General features: G+C 38.3%; 1 protein-coding gene across 17 annotated transcripts in view; it reads left to right on the top strand.

Annotated features, from left to right (window-relative positions):
• The window catches only part of INPP4B (inositol polyphosphate-4-phosphatase type II B), a 1,031,775-nt gene that overhangs the window by 737,347 nt on the left and 274,559 nt on the right, over positions 1-19,869 (top strand). For all 17 annotated transcript variants that reach the window (XM_089302446.1, XM_070047510.2, XM_089302447.1 and 14 more), the window contains one exon: positions 16,665-16,865. In XM_089302446.1, coding sequence (XP_089158572.1) covers positions 16,665-16,865 — 201 coding nt within the window. The remainder of the gene's footprint in view (positions 1-16,664; positions 16,866-19,869) is intronic.

The following is a 19,869-nucleotide window of genomic DNA, read 5'->3' on the forward strand; positions in this document are numbered from 1 at the left end:
ATAAATTTCAGCCATCGAAACCAAGAGGAACTTGTAAAAGTTAAGTTTGTAAGACTTACATTCTAGAATTTCAAAGAATTGTCTAGGTTAACAGTTTTGCGTAGTCCCTGAAGATTCTCATTGCTCATAGTTTAGGATAAAGTTTATGAATTCTGTATGAAGGAAAAGTGGTTTGAGTAATATCTTTTTTAAATTTTCCAAATTTAGTATATTTTAATTTATTTTCAACTTTTATTTAATAAATATAAATTTCCAAAGTACAACTTTTGGATTATAGTGGCTTTCCCCCCATAACCTCCCACCTACCTGCAACCCCCCCATCTCCCACTCTCTCCCATCCCATTCTTTATCGAGATTCATTTTCAATTATCTTTATATACAGAAGATCAATTTAGTATATATTAAGCAAAGATTTCAACAGACTTTACCCACACAGAGAAAGTATAAAGTACTGTTTGAGTAGTAGTTTTACCATTAATTTGCATAGTACAACACATTAAGGATAGAGGTCCTACATGGGGAGCAGGTGCACAGTGACTCCCGTTATTGATTTAACAATTGACACTCTTATTGAGGACCTCAGTAATCACCCAAGGCTCTTGTCATGAGCTGCCAAGGCTATGGAAGCCTCTTGAGTTCTCCAACTCCGATCTTATTTAGATAAGGCCATAGTCAAAGTGGAAGTTCTCTCCTCCCTTCAGAGAAAGGTACCTCCTTCTTTGATAGCTCGTTCTTTCTGCTGGGATCTCACTCAAAGAGATCTTTCATTTAGGTCATTTTTTTTTGCCACAGTGTCTTGGCTTTCCATGCCTGAAATACTGTCTTTTTAGCTGGATCTGAATGCCTTAAGGGCTGATTCTGAGGCCAGAGTGCTGTTTAGGACATCTGCCATTCTATGAGTCTGCCGTGTATCCTGCTTCTCATGTAGGATAATTATCTCCTTTTAAATTCTATCAATTATTATTTGCACACACTGGTTTTATTTATGTAATCCATTTGACACTTAATACTATCATTATGATCAATTCTGAATTTAAACTGATTACTTTAACAAGTAAGATGGCATTATTACATGTTTCCTTGATAAGATTGAATTGGTATCACCTGGAACATTTGTAGCTCTATCATTAGGGTAAGTCCGAGTGAGCATGTGCTGAACTGTATATCTCCTCCATCTCTTATTTCCACTCTTATATTTGACAGGGATCACTTTTCAGTTAAGTTTAAACGCCTAAGAATAATTCGTGTTAATTAAAGAGTTCAACCAATGGTATTAAGTAGAACAAAAAATACTAAAAGGAATAAAGTAGTAAGTTGTTCGTGAACAGTCAGGACAAGGGCTGAACAAAACATTGTTTCTCATAGTGCCCATTTCACTTCAACAGGTTTCCTTTTAGGAGTTCGGTTAGTTGTCACTGATCAGGGAGAACATATGATATTTGTCCCTTTGGGACTGGCTTATTTCACTCAGCACGACGTTTTCCAGATACCTCCATTTTGTTGCAAATGACAGGATTTCATTGTTTTTTTTTTTTTTTTTTTTTTTTTTTTTTACTGCTGTATAGTATTCTGTAGAGTACATATCCCATAATCTCTTTATCCAGTCTACTGTTGATGGGCATTTAGGTTGATTCCAGGTCTTAACTATTGTGAATTGAGCTGCAATAAACATTGAGGTGCAGACAGCTCTTTTATTTGCCAATTTCATTTCCTTTGGGTAAACTCCAAGGAGTGGGATGGCTGGGTTGTATGGTAGGGTTATATTCAGGTTTCTGAGGAATCTCCAGACTGACTTCCATAGTGGCTTAACCAGTTTGCATTCCCACCAACAGTGGGTTAGTGTCCCTTTTTCCCCGCATCCTCGCCAGCATCTATTGTTGGTAGATTTCTGTATGTGAGCCATTCTAACCGGGGTGAAGTGAAACCTCATTGTGGTTTTGATTTGCATTTCCCTGATTTCTAGTGATCTTGAACATTTTTTCATGTGTCTGTTGGCCATTTGGATTTCCTCTTTTGAAAAATGTCTACTGAGGTCCTTGGCCCATCTCTTAAGTGGGTTGTTTGTTTTGTTATTGTGGAGTTTTTTGATCTCTTTGTAGATTCTTGTTATTAATCCTTTATCTGTTGCATAGTTTGCAAATATATTTTCCCATTCTGTCGGTTGCCTCTTCACTTTCCCAACTGTTTCTTTTGCAGTACAGAAACTTCTCAATTTGATGTAATCCCAATAATTAATTTTGGCTTTGACTGCCTGTGTCTCCAGGGTCTTTTCCAAGAAGTCTTTGCCGGTGCCTATATCTTTCAGGTTTTCTCTGATGCTCTCTAATAATTTGATGGTGTTAGGTCATAGATTTAGGTATTTAATCCATGTTGAGTGGATTTTTGTGTAAGGTGAAAGGTAGGGGTCTTGCTCATGCTTCTGCACGTGGAGATCCAGTTTCCGCAGCACCATTTGTTGAATAGACTGTCCTTGCTCCAGGAATTGGTTTTGGATCCTTGTTCAAATATATGTTGGCTGTAGATGTTTGGATTTATTTCTGGTGTTTCAGTTCTGTTCCATTGGTCTATCCATCTGTTTCTGTACCAGTACCATGCTGTTTTGATAACAACTGCCCTGTAGTATGTCCTGAAATCTGGTATTGTGTTGCCTCCGGCTTTGTTTTTGTTTACAAGATTGCTTTAGCTATTTGAGGTCTCCTGTACCTCCATGTGAATTTTAGTATCCTTTTTTCCAGATCTGTGAAGAATTTCTTTGGTATTTTGATTGGTATCACATTGAATCTATGAATTGCTTTTGGGAGAATGGACATTTTGATGATATTGGTTCTTTCAATCCATGAGTATGGAAGATTTTTCCATTTTTTTGGTATCCTCTTCTATTTCTTTCTTTAAGATTTTGTAATTCTCATTCTAGAGACCTTTACATCCTTGTTAAGTTGATTCCAAGGTATTTGATTGTTTTTGTAGCTATTGTGAATGGGATTGATCTTAGCAGTTCTTTCTCAGCCATGGCATTGCCTGTGTATACAAAGGCTGTTGATTTTTGTGCATTGATTTTATATCCTGCTACATGCCTGTCGCTCCCCCTCTTCATGGAGGAATGACACTAAACCCTGCCTAGGCTTCATATCCGAGTCACGGCACCATTATGTCACTCCCCCTCTTCGTGGAGGAACGACACAGGACCCCGCGCTGTTCTTTCGTCTGCTCGGCCCTTCCCGGGTTTGCTGCTGGTTCTTCCCGGGTTGGCTACCGTCCCTTCCACCTCCGTGGAAGGGCGGTTCCCCCTGCCACTTTCCCCACTTCCGCGGGGGAGCGGCACACCGCCGGCCAGCTCTCTCGGGGGCTGCAAAGGTGTTCCTTCAGATAGATGTTCCTGGTGCATGTTGTCTCTCTCCTCCTTTATAGTCCTCTTCCACCAATCCCAACTCTGCTACCCACACGCCGAGTACGCTGCTCTCCTCCAATCAGGAGCAAGATCAGCTCCTGCAGGTCATCACTCAAGTTGGCGAGAGGCAGCTGCGTAGAAGTTGTTACTCCCTTCTCAGCGCCATATTGTGGGAGAGCAGATGCATAGAATAAGTCTTAATTCCAGTAACAGTCTAGTCCGAGTTGCTCCCCACAATGCCAAACTCTTCTATGAGTTCCAATAGTCTCTTAGTAGAGTTCTTTGGATCCCCTAAATAAAGAATCATATCGTCTGCAAAGAGGGATAATTTGACTTATTCCTTCCCAATTTGTATCCCTTTAATTTCTTTTTCTTGCCTAATGGCTCTGGCTAAAGCTTCCAGTACTATGTTGAATAGTAGTGGTGAGAGTGGGCATCCCTGTCTGGTACCAGATCTCAATGGAAATGCTTCCAGCTTTTCCTCACTCAGTAGGATGCTGGCCATGGGTTTTTCATAGATTGCTTTGATTGTATTGAAGAATGCTCCTTCTATACCAAATTTCCTTAGAATTTTCATCATGAAAAAGTATTGTATTAAATGCTTTCTCTGCATCTTCTTATAATTTAATATTAGCAGTATTTAGGCTTAAATATATCTTAATTTAGTTTCAGGGATTTTTTAAATTTAGATTATATTTATTTATTTGATAGAATTACAAACAGAGAGTGGGAGAGACAGAGAGAAAGGTCTTCCATCTGCTGGTTTACTTCCCAAATGGCCACAACAGCATGAGCTGGGCCAATCCAAAGCTAGCAGCAAGGATCTTTCTCTTGCTCTCCTACATGGGTTCAGGGGCCCAAGCACTCGGACCATCTTCAGTTGTTTTTGCAGGCCATATGGAGAGAGGTGAACCAGAAGATGAGCAGCTAGAACACAAGCTGGTGCCAATATGGGATGCTGGTGCCAGCACAGAGGCTTAGCCTACTATGCTACAGTACCTGGCCAAGTTTCAGGGCTCTTGCACTCCATGAATTAGTAAATAAAAATTCTGTCTTTTTCAAAAGTCTCCCTGTTTTTTCTAATTAATTTTATTCTATATATTTGAAATATATACATGATTTTATGGGTATATGTAAAATATTTCTCTCTTGTGAGGCAAATTAACATATTCATCATTTCACATAGTTACCCATTTTTATTATTGCTTTTTGACAAACACAGCTGAAGTCTACTTGTTCAATGTGAATCTCAAGTATTTTTCATCAGCTGTAATCCTTATGCTGTGCATTAGATCTGTAGACTTGTTCATGTTACATTTTATCTTCTAACCTATTCTTTGTGTGTCATTGTTGATACTGAACTCTTTATTTTTGAAAAACTATTTCTTTTTAGGCATTCATCCATATATGTATTTAAGGCATAATAGAAATTACCTGCATTCATACTTATCAGGGAACACTGAAGGTTTTTTATAGTCTTTGACCATTGGAACATGGGAGAATGCTGTGTAGTCAGCTGGGTTGGTTGAGGAAGGCCCAGGGAAGCCCAGGGCATTGTGGAAGGGGGATTTGGACTATTTTGTGATATGGTGACAGCTCTCTCAAAGGTAAGCCTTCAAGCTGGAGGTCATAACAATGGAATTATTATCAATGAAACATATACTCAGATCATGTTGCAGAAAAGCAAAAGTTACCAGAGACACCCAACTTGCAAACAAAGCAGAGGGAGTTTTTAGGGAGTCTCAGAGTAGATAATATTTGTAGATCCAAAGGCAATCACATCATCTCTGCCGATGCTGGGAACCAAGACTTAAGACTAACGTTTCCGAGCAAAATTTATCCCTGTAAGCACCCATTAATAGAAGCAGTAAACAAACGATCAGAATTTATAAAAGGTAAAAGTGTTTCCTGAATTCAAGCTGTTTTCCAGACACTGTGTCTGACACAAGAGGAACAGAATGAAATAAGTCATAGACTCGTTATTCCTGAGAAACTCAAGATTCTTGACGGTAACGGCTGGCATAATAATGATAGTGATCATGATGATAATAGTTAGCATTTATCTGAAGCTTAATTACTATGTAGTGCTCTTATAAGGTCTTCACTTTTCATAGCTCCATGAGTTTGACACCTTTATTGTTAAAATTTAACCTTCCAAAATATATGAATTGTTAGTTCCCTCATTGTACACTTTGAGGAAACTGAGGAACATACTTAAGTATTGTGTGCATAAACATACTCCCTATGTATCTGGCTCCAGATTCTGTGTATTAAACTGCTGTATGCCATGAGTGCTAGGATTCGAATTTATGTTTCTTCTTTGCATAATCCCTTTCAAATGGTAAATATTGAATTAATGAAATAATATTTTAAACAAAAATTTTGTTCCTTAGAAAATTGGAGAATATAGAAAATAAAATAGAGGGAAAGGCAATGTGAAAAATGAGACTTATTCATAAAATACATTGAATCAGAACTACTGTCATGATGGAGTAACATGGATCCTCTGACCTTAAAGACAAGTAAACTGGATAAAATATATCAGTAATGTCTTTTAGAGTTTGGTCAATAAGAAGCACAGGAAGGGATCAAACTATGCGATCTTTCTGAATATCTTTTTCACATGCTATAGTAATTTTCAGGCTATAGCACAGGGAGCAGCACCAAAAACAAGGCTGATATGGCAAGAATTCACAGCACAGAGTAGCAGGAGGCAGAGGTCAGATCTTCACACGCCAAACACCTTAGAGATCTGTAAATGAATGCCTTGAATACTGATAAGTGTGCATGAGTAAATTGCCCATATCCAGGGAAATAAATAGCAGAAATAAGAAGACAAGGGGGCCGGTGCCATAGTATAGTGGGCTAAACCTCTGCCTGCAGTGCCCACATTCCATATGGGCGCCAGTTCATATCCCAGCTGCCATCTTCTGAGCCAGCTCTCTGCTATGGCCTGGAAAAAGCAGGAGAAGGTGTCTCAAGTGCTTGGGTGCCTGCACCCACGTGGGAGACATGGAGAAAACTCCTGACTCATGGCTTCATTTTGGCCTAGCTCATGCCATTGTGGCCATTTGGGGAGTGAACCAGTGGCTGGAGGACCTGTATCTCTGTCTCTTCCTCTGTCTGTAACTCTGCCTCTCAAATAAATAAATCTTAAAAAAAAAGAAAGAAGACAAAACACAATCTGGTGGGTGCATAGGGCTTGGTATGGTTAGTCTTTCTCCAGCAGAGCATAAAGATCTTGTACTACATAGGGATTGAGCAGAGCCCTCAGGTATGGCCCTGGAAGTGGGCTAACTTATCCCGAATTAAAAGCTTTAATGTAAAGCTTGAATGGATCTCATTGATTCCAAAAGACTTAAATTCACATCACAACAAAACCCAATGTTGTCTAAAGGAAGACAATAAACTTATAAGGGAGATTGTAAAGTCAAAATATCTGCCATTCAGTAGACTATATATCAAGTATGCAATGAAAGCACTAATCTATGACCCACAATCAGTAAAATCAAGGGATATAAACAGATCCAGAGAAGACAGAGATGACTAATTCAGCAAATAAAAGCTTTAAAGTAATAATTATATTCTATATATTTAGGGAATCTAATAATAGAAGTTTCAAAAAACAAGCAAATAGAAGTCAGATAAATGTAAAACATAATTTCTTGAATAACATTGTACTGTGTGTAATCAATAGTGCATCAACTATGGGTCATGTTTTCCTGCTCTCTTGCATGCTTGGAGATAGTCTATTGAGTGACAAGAATTTTTATTTTACATTCTTGTGTGCTAGGATTTCCTTCACAAGACTAGGTTGTGAACTTGCAAACATAGCCTTAGAAACATTTCAAGTTAAGCTCAGAAATACAAAGGTTGAAAAACATCAATAGAACATGACTTACTTATAGAGAAATAATAAGAATCCTGATGTAAGAACATTGGAGTCACAGAAGGAAGGGAGAGCGAAGCAGAAAAATTGCAGAAGTTAGGGTCAAAAGGTTTTAAAATTTCATAAAAGTATGGACCCAATAAGCTTAATGTACTCCAAGAGGAGTAAAAATTAAATAAAAATGTAGGTGCATTGTAATAAAATTGTCAGGAATGAAGATAAAGAGAAATTATGAAATTATGAAAATAATAACATTATAAGTGATAGGAGACCTCTTATCAGGCACTGTGTATGTCAGAAAACAATGGAGTGACATCTTCAAAATTCTGACAACAAAACGAAACGTTAATTTACAATTCCATATCCAGAGAAGATGTCTCTCAAAAATAAAAGTGAAATAATGACTATTACAGACAAATAAATGCTAAGAGATTTCATAGAAGATTCAGGCAACAACAACAAAAAATGCCAAAGAGCTTTTTGGGGAAAGGAATGACACTGGGGAAATTGACATCTGGTTCTCTGATGCTTCTCACTAAAGGGAGTCTGCAAGTGGTAAAGATGTGGACAGAGATCTTTAAAAATTCAAACATTAAATTCTCTTAAACATATATACTCTTTCAAACAAAAATAATGCCAACGTATTATGTGTTTTTTACATATTAGTATAGCATGGACATATAGTCAGGCTAGTGTACAGAATGCATAAATAGACCCATACCTGTATGTTCAAATAACTTAAAACAACAGTATAGTAATTGGCAAAAAGGGTATATTTTCAGTACATTATGCAGGAACAATTGGCTATCTATATGCAAAGATATGAACATTTATCTTTATCTCACACATATATAAAATTTAGCCATGACAAATTATAGACTTTCATAAAATCTAAAAGAAAAAAATACACTTCTGGATGATAATATATGAGAAAATGTTTGTGATCTTGGCTCAGGCAAAAATTTCTTAGAACAAAAAAAGTGTTATTCCAAAAAAAATTTAAAAATGATTTATAATGTTTTATTAAAATCAAACTTTCCATCCTTCAGAAAACACTGTTAAAGGCAACTTGTAAAACATGCTTGTAAAATTATTGGACAATGAATTCATATCCTTTGATACGCAACGTATAGGAATACATAAAATGTTCTTACAACATAATAATTAAGAGAAACAACTCAATTATAATGAAAGAAGGAATTAAAATGATATTTCACTGAGGAAGACATATGGATGGCAAATAAATATTTCCAAGGTGCTCAGCATCTTTTGCCAGTGGGTAAATGAAAACTGAAATTGCAACGAGATGTAGCTGACCACCTACTAGAACAGCTAAAATCCAAAAGACTGAGTGTATAAAGATGTAAGGAAGTTAGGGCACAGCTGGAATTTTCATACATCACTGATAGTGTGCACAGTTATTTGCACAACTTGGAAATATGCAAGTTTCAGTAGTTTTTCATAAAGTTAAAAACAGCATAGCTCTTTCCATCCTCACTGTTTACCCAAGAAAAAGTGTATTGTATATGCACTGAGCAAGTTGTTGACTGAGGAAGGATGGATGCCTGCTTCATGGAAAACAGGTAAATCGAGTTAGATTTTGGATTTGAAATATTGGACATTATTGGGCATCAAGAAATGTCAACAGTGCTCCTGGGGGAACCTGGTAAAACAGAAATTCTGATTCAGTACTTCAGGGCTGGGACTCAGGAGCTTATTGATTGCATTTTTACTATTGATTGCATTTTTTAAAGATTTATTTATTTATTTGAAAGGCAGAGTTACACACACAGAGAGGAGAGGCAGAGAAGTCTTCCATCCACAGTTCACTCTCCAATTGGCCACAAATGCTGGAGCTGGGCCCATCTGAATCCAGGAGCCAGGAGCTTCTTCCAGGTCTTCCACATGGGTGCAGGTGCCTAAGGACTTGGGCCATCTTCCAGTGCTTTCCCAGGCCATAGCAGAGAGCTGGATCAAAACTGGAGCAGCCAGGCCTCAAACCAGCACCCACAGGGGATGCTGGCACTGCAGACGGCAGCTTAACCCCTACACCACAGTGCAGACTCCTTGATACCATTTTTTTAATAAGATTTTATTTAAAAGGCAAAGTGACAGTGAGATCTTATATCTTCAAAGACAGCAATGGCCAGGGCTGAGCCAAAATAAAACCATGAGCTATCAACTCCAACCGGGTCTCCCACATAGGTGGCAGAGCCCCAGGTAATTGGCCCATGCTCTGCTGCCCTCCCAGATGCCTCAGCAGAGATCACAGGTGGATCAGAAGCACAGCAGCCAGGATTTGGACTTGCAAGTGGCAGCTTAACCCTCTGTGCCACAACACTGGCCTCCTTTTGATGACCTTTTGATAACTTCTTGAAAAAAAAGGAAAAAAATAGCTTAAGCAGTATAAGTCAACAGTAAGGTGACTGTGGAGAGCATCCACTGGGATGTAGAATGGATCTTAAGTTGGACTCGCAATGGGAATATAATGGACAGGCAAATCATTGGAATTATTGAACGTGTTTAGAATTAGTTGATCCAGCAAATAGATATAACTGAAGTTGATCCAGACGTTTGGGCTTTGAGTTGCTGAAAAGACATAGTATCACTCAGATAAGAAGTCTAAGAATGCATATATTATAAAAATGAGTTCAGGCCGATGTTTGTTAACTCAGAGGACTCTCTGATGAAACAGTGGATCAGCCTGGTTTGGGAGGTGGTTAGAGGTGGAAGCACCACGGGATGGCTTATATCATCAATGAAAAAAGACTTCTAAGAAATTAATCTGAGGTTAATTGGGGTTCACTTACTACATTTTGGGTGAGCAGATGATGAATCAAAAGGAACCTCAAAAGTTCAGGAAAGAGGAGCATAAATAGTAGAATGAACTTTACAGTTTTCAATGAACTCCTGTAAGAGTTTCACAGATAGGCATTGTCATTTTGTACAAACTGGGAAAAAGTCTTTATGTAATTTGTTCAGCTCAAGTGGATAATATTTATGATGTTAGGTAACCATTTGACTGCTTGTTCGATATTCTTTCCTTTGGGGGATGTTGAAAACTTGTCAGTGCACTAATGGCAAAATATAGTAGTATTTCTTTATAAAAAATAAAGCACATAAAATATCAATATAAATTGGAGTCCTTTCTGCATACATGATTACTAAAATAATAATCACATAACCACATAAAATAATCATGTCACTGACTTCTTCTGTATTGCAGGTAGAATTGGTCATTGCCTTGTGTTCTTTTCAAGGAGAATGAAATTCTAAGTAGAGAAAGATGTCTCTTGTTGAGATCTCTAGTAAAAACATAGTGGTTTCTGGGACCAGCACTGTGAGATAGTAGATTAAGTTTCTGCTGCCAGTGATAGCATCCCATATGGGAGCCATTTCAAGTCCTGGCTGTTCTACTTCCAATCCAACTCCCTGATAATATTCCTGAGAAAGCCGTTGAAGATGGCCCAAGTACTCAGGCCCCTGTACTTGTGGAAGACCCAGAAGAAGTTCCTCTCTCCTAGCTTCCACCTGGCCCAGCCCTGGCTGTTGTGCTCATTTGGGGAGTAAGCCAAGATGAAAGATTCTCTTTCTCTCTATCTGTCTCTCTCTCCCTTTCCTCCTCTCTCTCTCTCTCATTTGCTCTCCACCCCCCATCTCCCCTCTCTCTGTATTTCTACCTTTCAGATAAATAAATAAAATCACCACAAAATTGTGGTTTCAAATGTACCACTATTTTTCAATTCTTCTGCTTTAACATTCATGAAACTAGTAAATTATCTTCACTCATCCCCAGGAGACCCAAGAGAAGTAATTTTTAGTTGTAGGTGGTTTCATTTTTTTCAGATAATTCTGTGTATTACTTAAAAATAGTTGTATGGGAAAAGGAATTGGAAAAACAGCAGAAAATCTAGGAAACATTTCCCTGTTAAGGTAGTGTTTCTTACATTCAAATGTCAAATGAAAGAGTTCTGTTCTTCGGTTCAGAGTTTAATCCTTTATTATTATTAAGCTTAAATTGTAAATGAATTGTTTTGCTTACCTTTATAGCATTTAGACAGCCTATCTTTTTTCATTTAATGTTCCAAGAAAAAGCCCTTTAGGACAATTTAAAGAAAACTCAGAGACATGGTTGCATTCTTTGTAGCACATTAACTTCCTAGTGTCATCCCAGTTGCAGGAACATCAATATACAAATGTGTTGGGATTAAAGGGCTACATTAATCTCCTCATGGTTGATTTATATTTTACCAGTGTTTATTTATTTGAAAGACAGAGAAAGAACTCCCAAATACTGGTACATTCCCTATATGCCCACAATGGACAGGGGCTGAAGTCAGTAGCCAGGGACTCCGTCAAGCTCTTCCTTGTCAGTGGCTAGAACCCAATTACTTGAGTCATCGCCAAGCCCCACAAGATCTGCATTAGCAAGAGGCTGGAGTTAGGAGATGGAACCAGGAATTAAACCCAAGCATTCTGGTATTGGAGAAGTGGTTATCTTGATCAGTAGTCTAAATACCCACCCCAAATTTGATTTTTTTTTACTATAAAATATGCCAGATGTAGTTTGCTTTACGTTTAATAAAACGGTCCAAGTCAAGAAAATAAAGGTTTTCTCAGGTCACATGGGTATTGCATGAGATGTTTAGATAGTTGTTGTTTTTTGTTTTTTTGTTTTTTTGTTTTTGTTTTTTTTTGACAGGCAGAGTGGACAGTGAGAGAGAGAAAGGTCTTCCTTTGCCGTTGGTTCACCCTCCAATGGCCGCTGCGGCCGGTGCGCTGCGGCCAGCTGGCGTACTGCGCTGATCCGATGGCAGGAGCCAGGTGTTTATCCTGGTCTCCCATGGGGTGCAGGGCCCAAGGACTTGGGCCATCCTCCACTGCACTCCCTGGCCACAGCAGAGAGCTGGCCTGGAAGAGGGGCAACTGGGACAGAATCTGGCGCCCCGACCAGGACTGGAACCCAGTATGCCGGTGCCGCAAGGCGGAGGATTAGCCTATTGAGCCATGGCGCCGGGCCTAGATAGTTTCTAACAAAACGTGATTCTGTACAGAGTCCTGGTGATTCAGAGACTGTCCAAGGAGTCAGATAGTTTGTCAACATAGACACAAAGTAAAAGATTCGCTATTATTGTATTTAACTTTGTGGTGTGAGGGTTTCCTTTAGTGATTAAGACACCCACATCCATATCAGAGTGCCAGTGTTCAATACCCACCTCTGGCTCCTGAATCCAGCTTCCAATCAATGCATATGCTCAACCAAAATAAGTTTGTGCTGCCCACATGGGAGACCTGGATTGAGTTCCCAGTCCCTAACCTAGTCCTGGCCATTGCAAGAGCTTGGTTCTCTCCCTCCCCTCCTTCTCTGTCTCTTTCTCTCTCTCTCCCTCCACTCCTCCTCTCTTCTTTCTTCTCTCCACTCACCTCTCTCTCCCTTCTTCCCTCCATTCTTCTCTTTAATAAATACATTAATTACTTAAAAAGAAAGTGTGCACCTTGTGTTTAGCTTTCCAAAGAAAGTTGTGGGTTGTAATCTGCATTATCTCGCTTCCCTTTGGTGGTAAATCAACTCAAATGAGATTTAAATAACTGAAGTGAAATTGCTGCATGTGCATGGTATGAGAAAAAAATGATGGTGATTACAAGGACTTTTGAAGATTTCTTTGGGTGTGAATAGATATTCAGCTACATAGTAATTATGTGAGTATTGTGGGGACTAGTGCTGTAGTAGCAGAAATTCAAACACAAGCTGTTTTGTCCCAAAAATAAATCAAAAGAATTTATTGCAACTGTCAACAGAGAAATAGTTTAGTTAATCTGAATAGGAGTAAATTCACATTTTTAAGATTTAAATTCACATTTGTGGATATATCCATGCTGTATAAAATTATGTAAATAGCATGTTTCTCAATTTTGCTATAACTATACTGACTTTTTGAGCACTGTCTCGCCAATTTTTCTGTCAGATTATATCTTCCATTCTTATTTTAACACTGTATTGCAAAATTAATGAAGACTTCTTCTTGTGTCTTTGCACTAAAAGCTGTTTTTGAATTTTTTCTAATTTATTCCAAAATATTTTATGGTCTTTCATTCTCATATATTGTTTTCTATGTTTCTTGTTTTCTTACCTTCAAAGTGTTTTTTTAAAAAGTGGCTATGATGTGCTATGACTACATTAACAGAGTATTTGAAACACTCAATAAAATCTAACAGTAAAGATTATTATTTAGATAAGTTGGGCACACTTAATTATGAGAACTGACAGATACTCAAACCTCTTGAAGAACTGCAGTTAGCAAGAAAGGGAAGAAGGACGGGAGCATGAAGGCTGATGGTGGGTGGTAGGTTCGGTGGAATAAGGGACAAGCTGTTGGATTTGTTAGAAAGCTTCGAATCTATCCCATTTGTGTTGCCAACAGCAGAATGCCCTGTAACATCTCACTACATTTTTTTTATTTTCTAATTTGGCTAATAACAGGTTAACTTTAATGTCTTTTTTAGTTAAAGAATTTTATGATCTATTTCAAATAGTAACTGTGCAGTCTTATTAGGCACTTATTTTCTACAAGTTTTAACAGACTTTTCCTTAATTACAGACATCCACAGTGTAAGTTATTAACCACTAGTTAGGCATGGCACTGTTGGCAGCATATTGAGAGTATACCAAGTAGTAACTATACTGAGTTCTAGTGAGGATGAAGTCAGTTTAATACCCGTTGATGATGCTATCAATTATTATTCAGAATAACACTGAGTTAAAGGACCCCTTCCTAATGAATTACAAAGGATGACTATATTAACAAAAAAGTCAATGCTTGACTTATTACTCTGACTAGATTGCTTGGCCACACGCATGTTAAATGTGCTACACTACACAAAATCAATTACTATACTCTCCAGTCTGCAACAGTGTGAAGCTATTAAACATGTCATCAGGAAATTTTAAACTACAGTTGGATGGGAAGCCAGCATTACTACAGTCCTTACCAGGTATTTCCCACCAGCTTGTAAAGTATGCCATGCCAGATTTCACAGTAACCTCATTAATACTGAGCATTAATGAAGTGATTTGGTGGAAGAGACGGCTTCAGAGGTGACAAGGAGTAGGATCCAAGCATTGTCATAGGTAAAGCTCCCTCTATCTTCTCTACTATTGAGGTCTACCCATGAGGCTAAGAACAAAAGAGTTCTGCTGACTATTGCTTGAAAACATATCTTTAGTCTTCTTCAGCCTCTCCCTTGTTTGAAATATAAAATAGACACAGACTGATCAAATTTTCTTTTAAAGTGTATTGGGAACTACTTGAAAGGTGCAGCAGGTAGACATTGTTCAAATGATCATCCTCAGTGAAATACATCTCCAAAGACAGGATTCCAAACTAAAAGAGAGAAGGTTGAGAAGACAGATGGTGTTTATAGTGCATTTAAAACCTCAACATTCGTTCGACCCAGCCATCCCACTCCTTGGAATTTACCCAAAGGAATTTAAATTGGCAAATAAAAAAGCGGTCTGCACCCTAATGTTTATTGCAGCTCAATTCACAATAGCTAAGACCTGGAACCAACCTAAATGCCCATCAACGATAGACTGGATAAAGAAATTATGGGATATGTACTCTTTAGAATACTATACCGCAGTAAGAAACAACGAAATCCAGTCATTTGCAACAAAATGGAGGAATCTGGAACACATCATGCTGAGTGAAATAAGCCAGTCCCAAAGGGACAAATACCATATGTTCTCCCTGATCGGTGACGACTGACTGAACACCAAGAGGGAAACCTGTTGGAGTGAGGTGGACACTATGGGAAATGGTGGCTTGATCAGCATAGCCCTGACTGTTAATGAACAACTAAATACATTATACCTCTTAGTAGTTTTGTTATCTGTTCTACTTAATATGACTGGTTTAGATCTGTAATTGATGCACAGTTATTCTTAAGTGTTGAAAATTAACTGAAATGTGATCCCTGTTGAACATGGTGGTGGGAATGGGAGAGGGAAGAGATGTATAATTTGGGACATGCTCAGGCTGACTTGCCCCAAGTGGTGGAGTTGGAAGCATACCAGGGGATTCCAATTCAATCCCATCGAGGTGGCACGTACCAATGCCATCTCACTGTTCCAGGTGATCAGTTTCAGTTCACAGTTGGTCATGGTGAAGGGACTGGGAGTCAAAGGGAGCACATAGACAAGTCTAGTACCTGCTAACGCTAACTGATGGAGTAAATAAAGGGGAGAGTGATCCAACATGGGAAGTGAGATACTCAGCAGACTCATAGAATGGCAGATGTCCTAAATAGCACTCTGGCCTCAGAATCAGCCCTAAAGGCATTCGGAGCTGGCTGAAAAGCTCATGAGAGTATTTCAGGCATGGAAAGCCAAGACACTCTGGCAAAAGATCTCTGCGAGTGAGATCCCAGTGGAAAGAACAGGCCATCAAAGAAGGAGGTACCTTTCTCTGAAGGGAGGAGAGAACCTCCACTTTGACTATGACCTTGTCTAAACAAGATAAGAGTCGGAGAACTCAGAGGGCTTCCATAGCCTTGGAAACTCATGACTGGAGCATAGGGGGATTGCTGATGCCATAGACAGGAGTGTCAATTGGTAAAGTCAGCAACAGGAGTCACTGTGCACTTACTCCTCATGTAGGATCTCTATCCTTAATGTGCTGTGCATTGGGATTTAATGCTATAACGAGTACTCAAACAATATATTTCACTTTGTGTTTCTATGGGGGTGCAAACTGTTGAAATCCTTACTTAATGCATACTAAACTGATCCTCTGTAAAAAAAAAAAAAAAAAAGAAAGAAATTATCAATTCCCAACTTGACTCTCACTGGGATTAAACATGACAATAGGTCTAATCTGATTTCATCATCATTTTAAAAAATCATCTATTATTTTTCACTTTATGTTTCTGTGTGGGAGCAAACTGTTGAAATCCATACTTAATGTATACTAAGCTGATCTTCTGTATATTAAGATAATCGAAAATGAATCTTGATGTGAATGGAAGGGGAGAGGGAGTGGGAAAGGGGAGGGTTGTGGGTGGGAGAGACGGTATGGGGGGAAAGCCATTGTAATCCATAAGTCGTACTTTGGAAATTTATATGCATTAAATAAAAGTAAAAAAAAAAAAAAAAAAAAAAAAAAAAAAAAACAAACCTCAACATTAATGTTGAAGCAGGAGGACTCAACGCCTTGGCAGCAATCCAAAACCAAACTCTTTTTCCATTGATTGGTATGATTCATTTTCTCTCTTGGGTGCCTGTGCTTTTTGTACCATATACACCACTTAAGTAGCAACAAATCTGAAATCGACCTTTTCTTAGTGTTATGCCTACCGTGGTATTCCTAATCTTTGTCAATTTCTTTCTAGACAGAGCTTTTTGTACACGCCTTCAAGGATCAGCTGGTCAGGAGTGCTCTTTTAGCACTCTACACGGCACGACCAGGAGGCATCCTTAAGAAACCCCCCTCTCCTAAGAGCACAGCGGAGAGCAGCCCCCAGGAGCAGCCCCAAGCTGTGAAAAGGCAGGATTCCATACCACATCATTCGGACTATGATGAGGAAGAGTGGGTAAGTGTCTTGCACGTCTCTTGCTTCTCAATGTTTAGTCCTGAGAAATGAAGAAAGAATGAGAAGAAAGCTCTACTTTTCATTAAAGAAACTGGAAAGCAGTCATAATACAGATGAGAGTAAGAAAGGTCCCATTTCCGTAGGGGCAAATTAAATGTGAAATTGAATTAATGATTAAATTTATTTGATACTAAAATTTATTTGCTATAAAATCATGTATAATCAAAAATATGTAACTAAACCAAATATGATATAATTATAAGCTTATATAATATGTCTATTTATTATTTCCTTTTATATTGCCAAGCTATATAAAATATTAAAATTATTTTTAGGAAAAAACAAAATTATCCATATTACCACAACTTGGACTCAACAAGCATTTTTTATTTTGCAATGTAGCATGTTAGTCCTGGGCATACTTTTAAAAACGTATTCACTTTTAAATGACATTGGATACAGAGATTTCTTAAATCCCTGTTGCTAATGATTAAGTAGAAGATATTGTTCCAAAATTTGTAAAATTGGCAGAGTCAAATCCCCATATAAACATTTGAAATGAATAGCAAGTAAGGCAAATAAACCAAAGAAGCTAACATGGAGAGAAGAACCCTAGTTGGGCAGAATAGGACAGAAGAACATGAAATTGCATTGCCCAGGGCAGTGGTATCAGTGCATCAGCACATGTTACCCAAGAGCCTTCCGAACCATATGTCCATGTGCTCATGCACACAGGTGCACACGCACACACAAACACACACACACACACACAAAACCCCATTTCTGTATCATCCATTTAACCAAAGAAAATCAAATGAAGCAAGATAAATATCAGTTAGGAGTGCTAGATATTAAGCTTTTAGTTACCAGTTATTTTTCTGGCCATCCTGGAATTTCAGAGTGTTTGGGGAGTAACTATCTTAGAGACAGGAGTATTTCAAAAGTTTGCCGTCTGAGGGACTATGAGGTGATCCCTGCTCGATCCTTTGGTAAAATTTCCGTTGCAGGAAAGGCAGAGCAGGGCTCCATGAGGCAAATGCTGAATAAGTGTTTGTTGTTGCTGATTAAGATTGAATTTCTCCCACTGAAGCATTTTCAAAAGAGCAAATCTAATATTTCTCCCTTTTACCTTCACCTTCTTCTTCAATTTATTCACAGCTAGAAGGCATGTGTACCTTTTAACCTCCTTGAAGTTCAATTTTCTCAAATGTAAAATGAAAATAACAGCGCCTGTTCTGCTTAGCTCTTCAGATGGTCAAAAGACAAATGATTTACCTGTGTGAAGGTACTCCATTACCCAGAACAGCCTAGGCAAATGCATCCCCCTATGTTATTGTTCTTTTCATAGTTTTTCTTCTTTAAGGAATGTAGATTCTATAATCTTATTATGAGAATCAGTACTATCTCTTGAGATAAATGGAGAGAATTGATAAAGAATACAAATTGTGGATTTTAAAGAATTTGGGTAGATACAGAAAAGAAGTTACATTTCATTTAATTAAATATTATCTGTTTACTTGCTTTCTTTCCAATTTTTAAAATTTACATAAGGTGAACAAATTTCATGTATTTTATATATACAGATTTAGGAGAATAATGATCTCACTCTACCCTCCTTCTCCCCCATGTCCCCACTCACCCTAATTTTTACAATGACCTACTTTCAATTTATTTTATAATCATAAGCTTAACCCTCCACTAAGTAAAGAATTCAACAAATAGTAAGAAGAAAGAAACACTGTTCCTCAATGGTAGAGACAAGGGCTGTAAATAATAAAATCTCAAGATGTCAACTTTGCTCCTATACATTAAACTTTTTGTACTCTATTGGTTTTAAAGTCAGTAGAATTTGAGTATGTGTGTCTCCTACAATGCTAATCTTTTGACAGATAATTGCTATGCTTGTATGAAATCAAGTGAGAATTTTAGAATTGTTTTCCCTTTTTATCATTTTTGCCTGCGTTATTCAAAGGCTTCCCCACACCCCAACCTTCTCCTTTTGTTCAAAATTGTCCCTCTCCTTTTTTCCTTTTATTTTTTTAAAGATTTTATTTATTTATTTTGAGAGGTAGAGTCATAGACAGTGAGAGGTCGAGACAGAGAGAAAGATCTTTGTCCGCTGATTCACTCCCCAAATGGCCACAATGGCCAGAGATGCACTGATTTGAAACCAGAAGCCAGGAGCTTCTTCCGGGTCTCCAATGTGGGTGCAGAGGCCCAAGGACTTGGGCCATCTTCCAGTGCTTTCCCAGGCCACAGAAGAGGAGCAGCTGGGACTAGAACTGGAGCCCATAGGGGATGCCAGAACCGCAGGTGGAGGATTAACCCACTGTGCCACAGCGCCGGCCCCCTTTTATTCTTTTATTTAGAAAATTGTTTGAGGCAATCAGTCTAGTAGGTGCTCCAAATAGGATGGTGAGTAATGCTGGATCCTGACTTCCTGAGGCTCACAGTCTTGCAATAGATAAAAATGTGTTACAGATAATTACAAAGATGAGGAGCAACAGATGATAGAAGATAGCTTCTATTTATATGACTGCTGCTTAAATACCAAAATGTCTTACGATGAACAAAGCAGGAAATGAGTGAGAAATGTATCAGTAGTTGAGAAACTTTAAGAAGAACCATTCCCTCTCGTGGCTTTTACTGAGCATCTGACCTGTCTGATTTACTCTGCCACAAACTAGGGATACAGGTGAAAACCCAGGGCACCCAAGATGCCACAGCATGCTCAGGGCTCTAGAAAGACACACGACCATTACCATAGAGGATATGAGGTCGGTGTAAACAAGATACCGCAAAATGAGGTAGTCATGGTGAGATTTCCAGAGGTGATCCATAAATAAATAGAAGTTAGCCATTCACGAAAGTAGATGAGGAGGCCTTTTAGAGAACACAGTATCTGACATTATGGAGTGAAGTAGTTGATGTGTGTTGTGATCATTGTTGGTTGTTCACTTATTTTGTTTTAAAATTGGTGAAATTTGAGTGCATTTATATCCCA

The sequence above is a fragment of the Oryctolagus cuniculus genome, chromosome 8, assembly GCF_051225735.1.
Source record: "Oryctolagus cuniculus isolate XC-2025 breed Fujian yellow rabbit chromosome 8, ASM5122573v1, whole genome shotgun sequence".
Classification (NCBI taxonomy): domain Eukaryota; kingdom Metazoa; phylum Chordata; class Mammalia; order Lagomorpha; family Leporidae; genus Oryctolagus; species Oryctolagus cuniculus.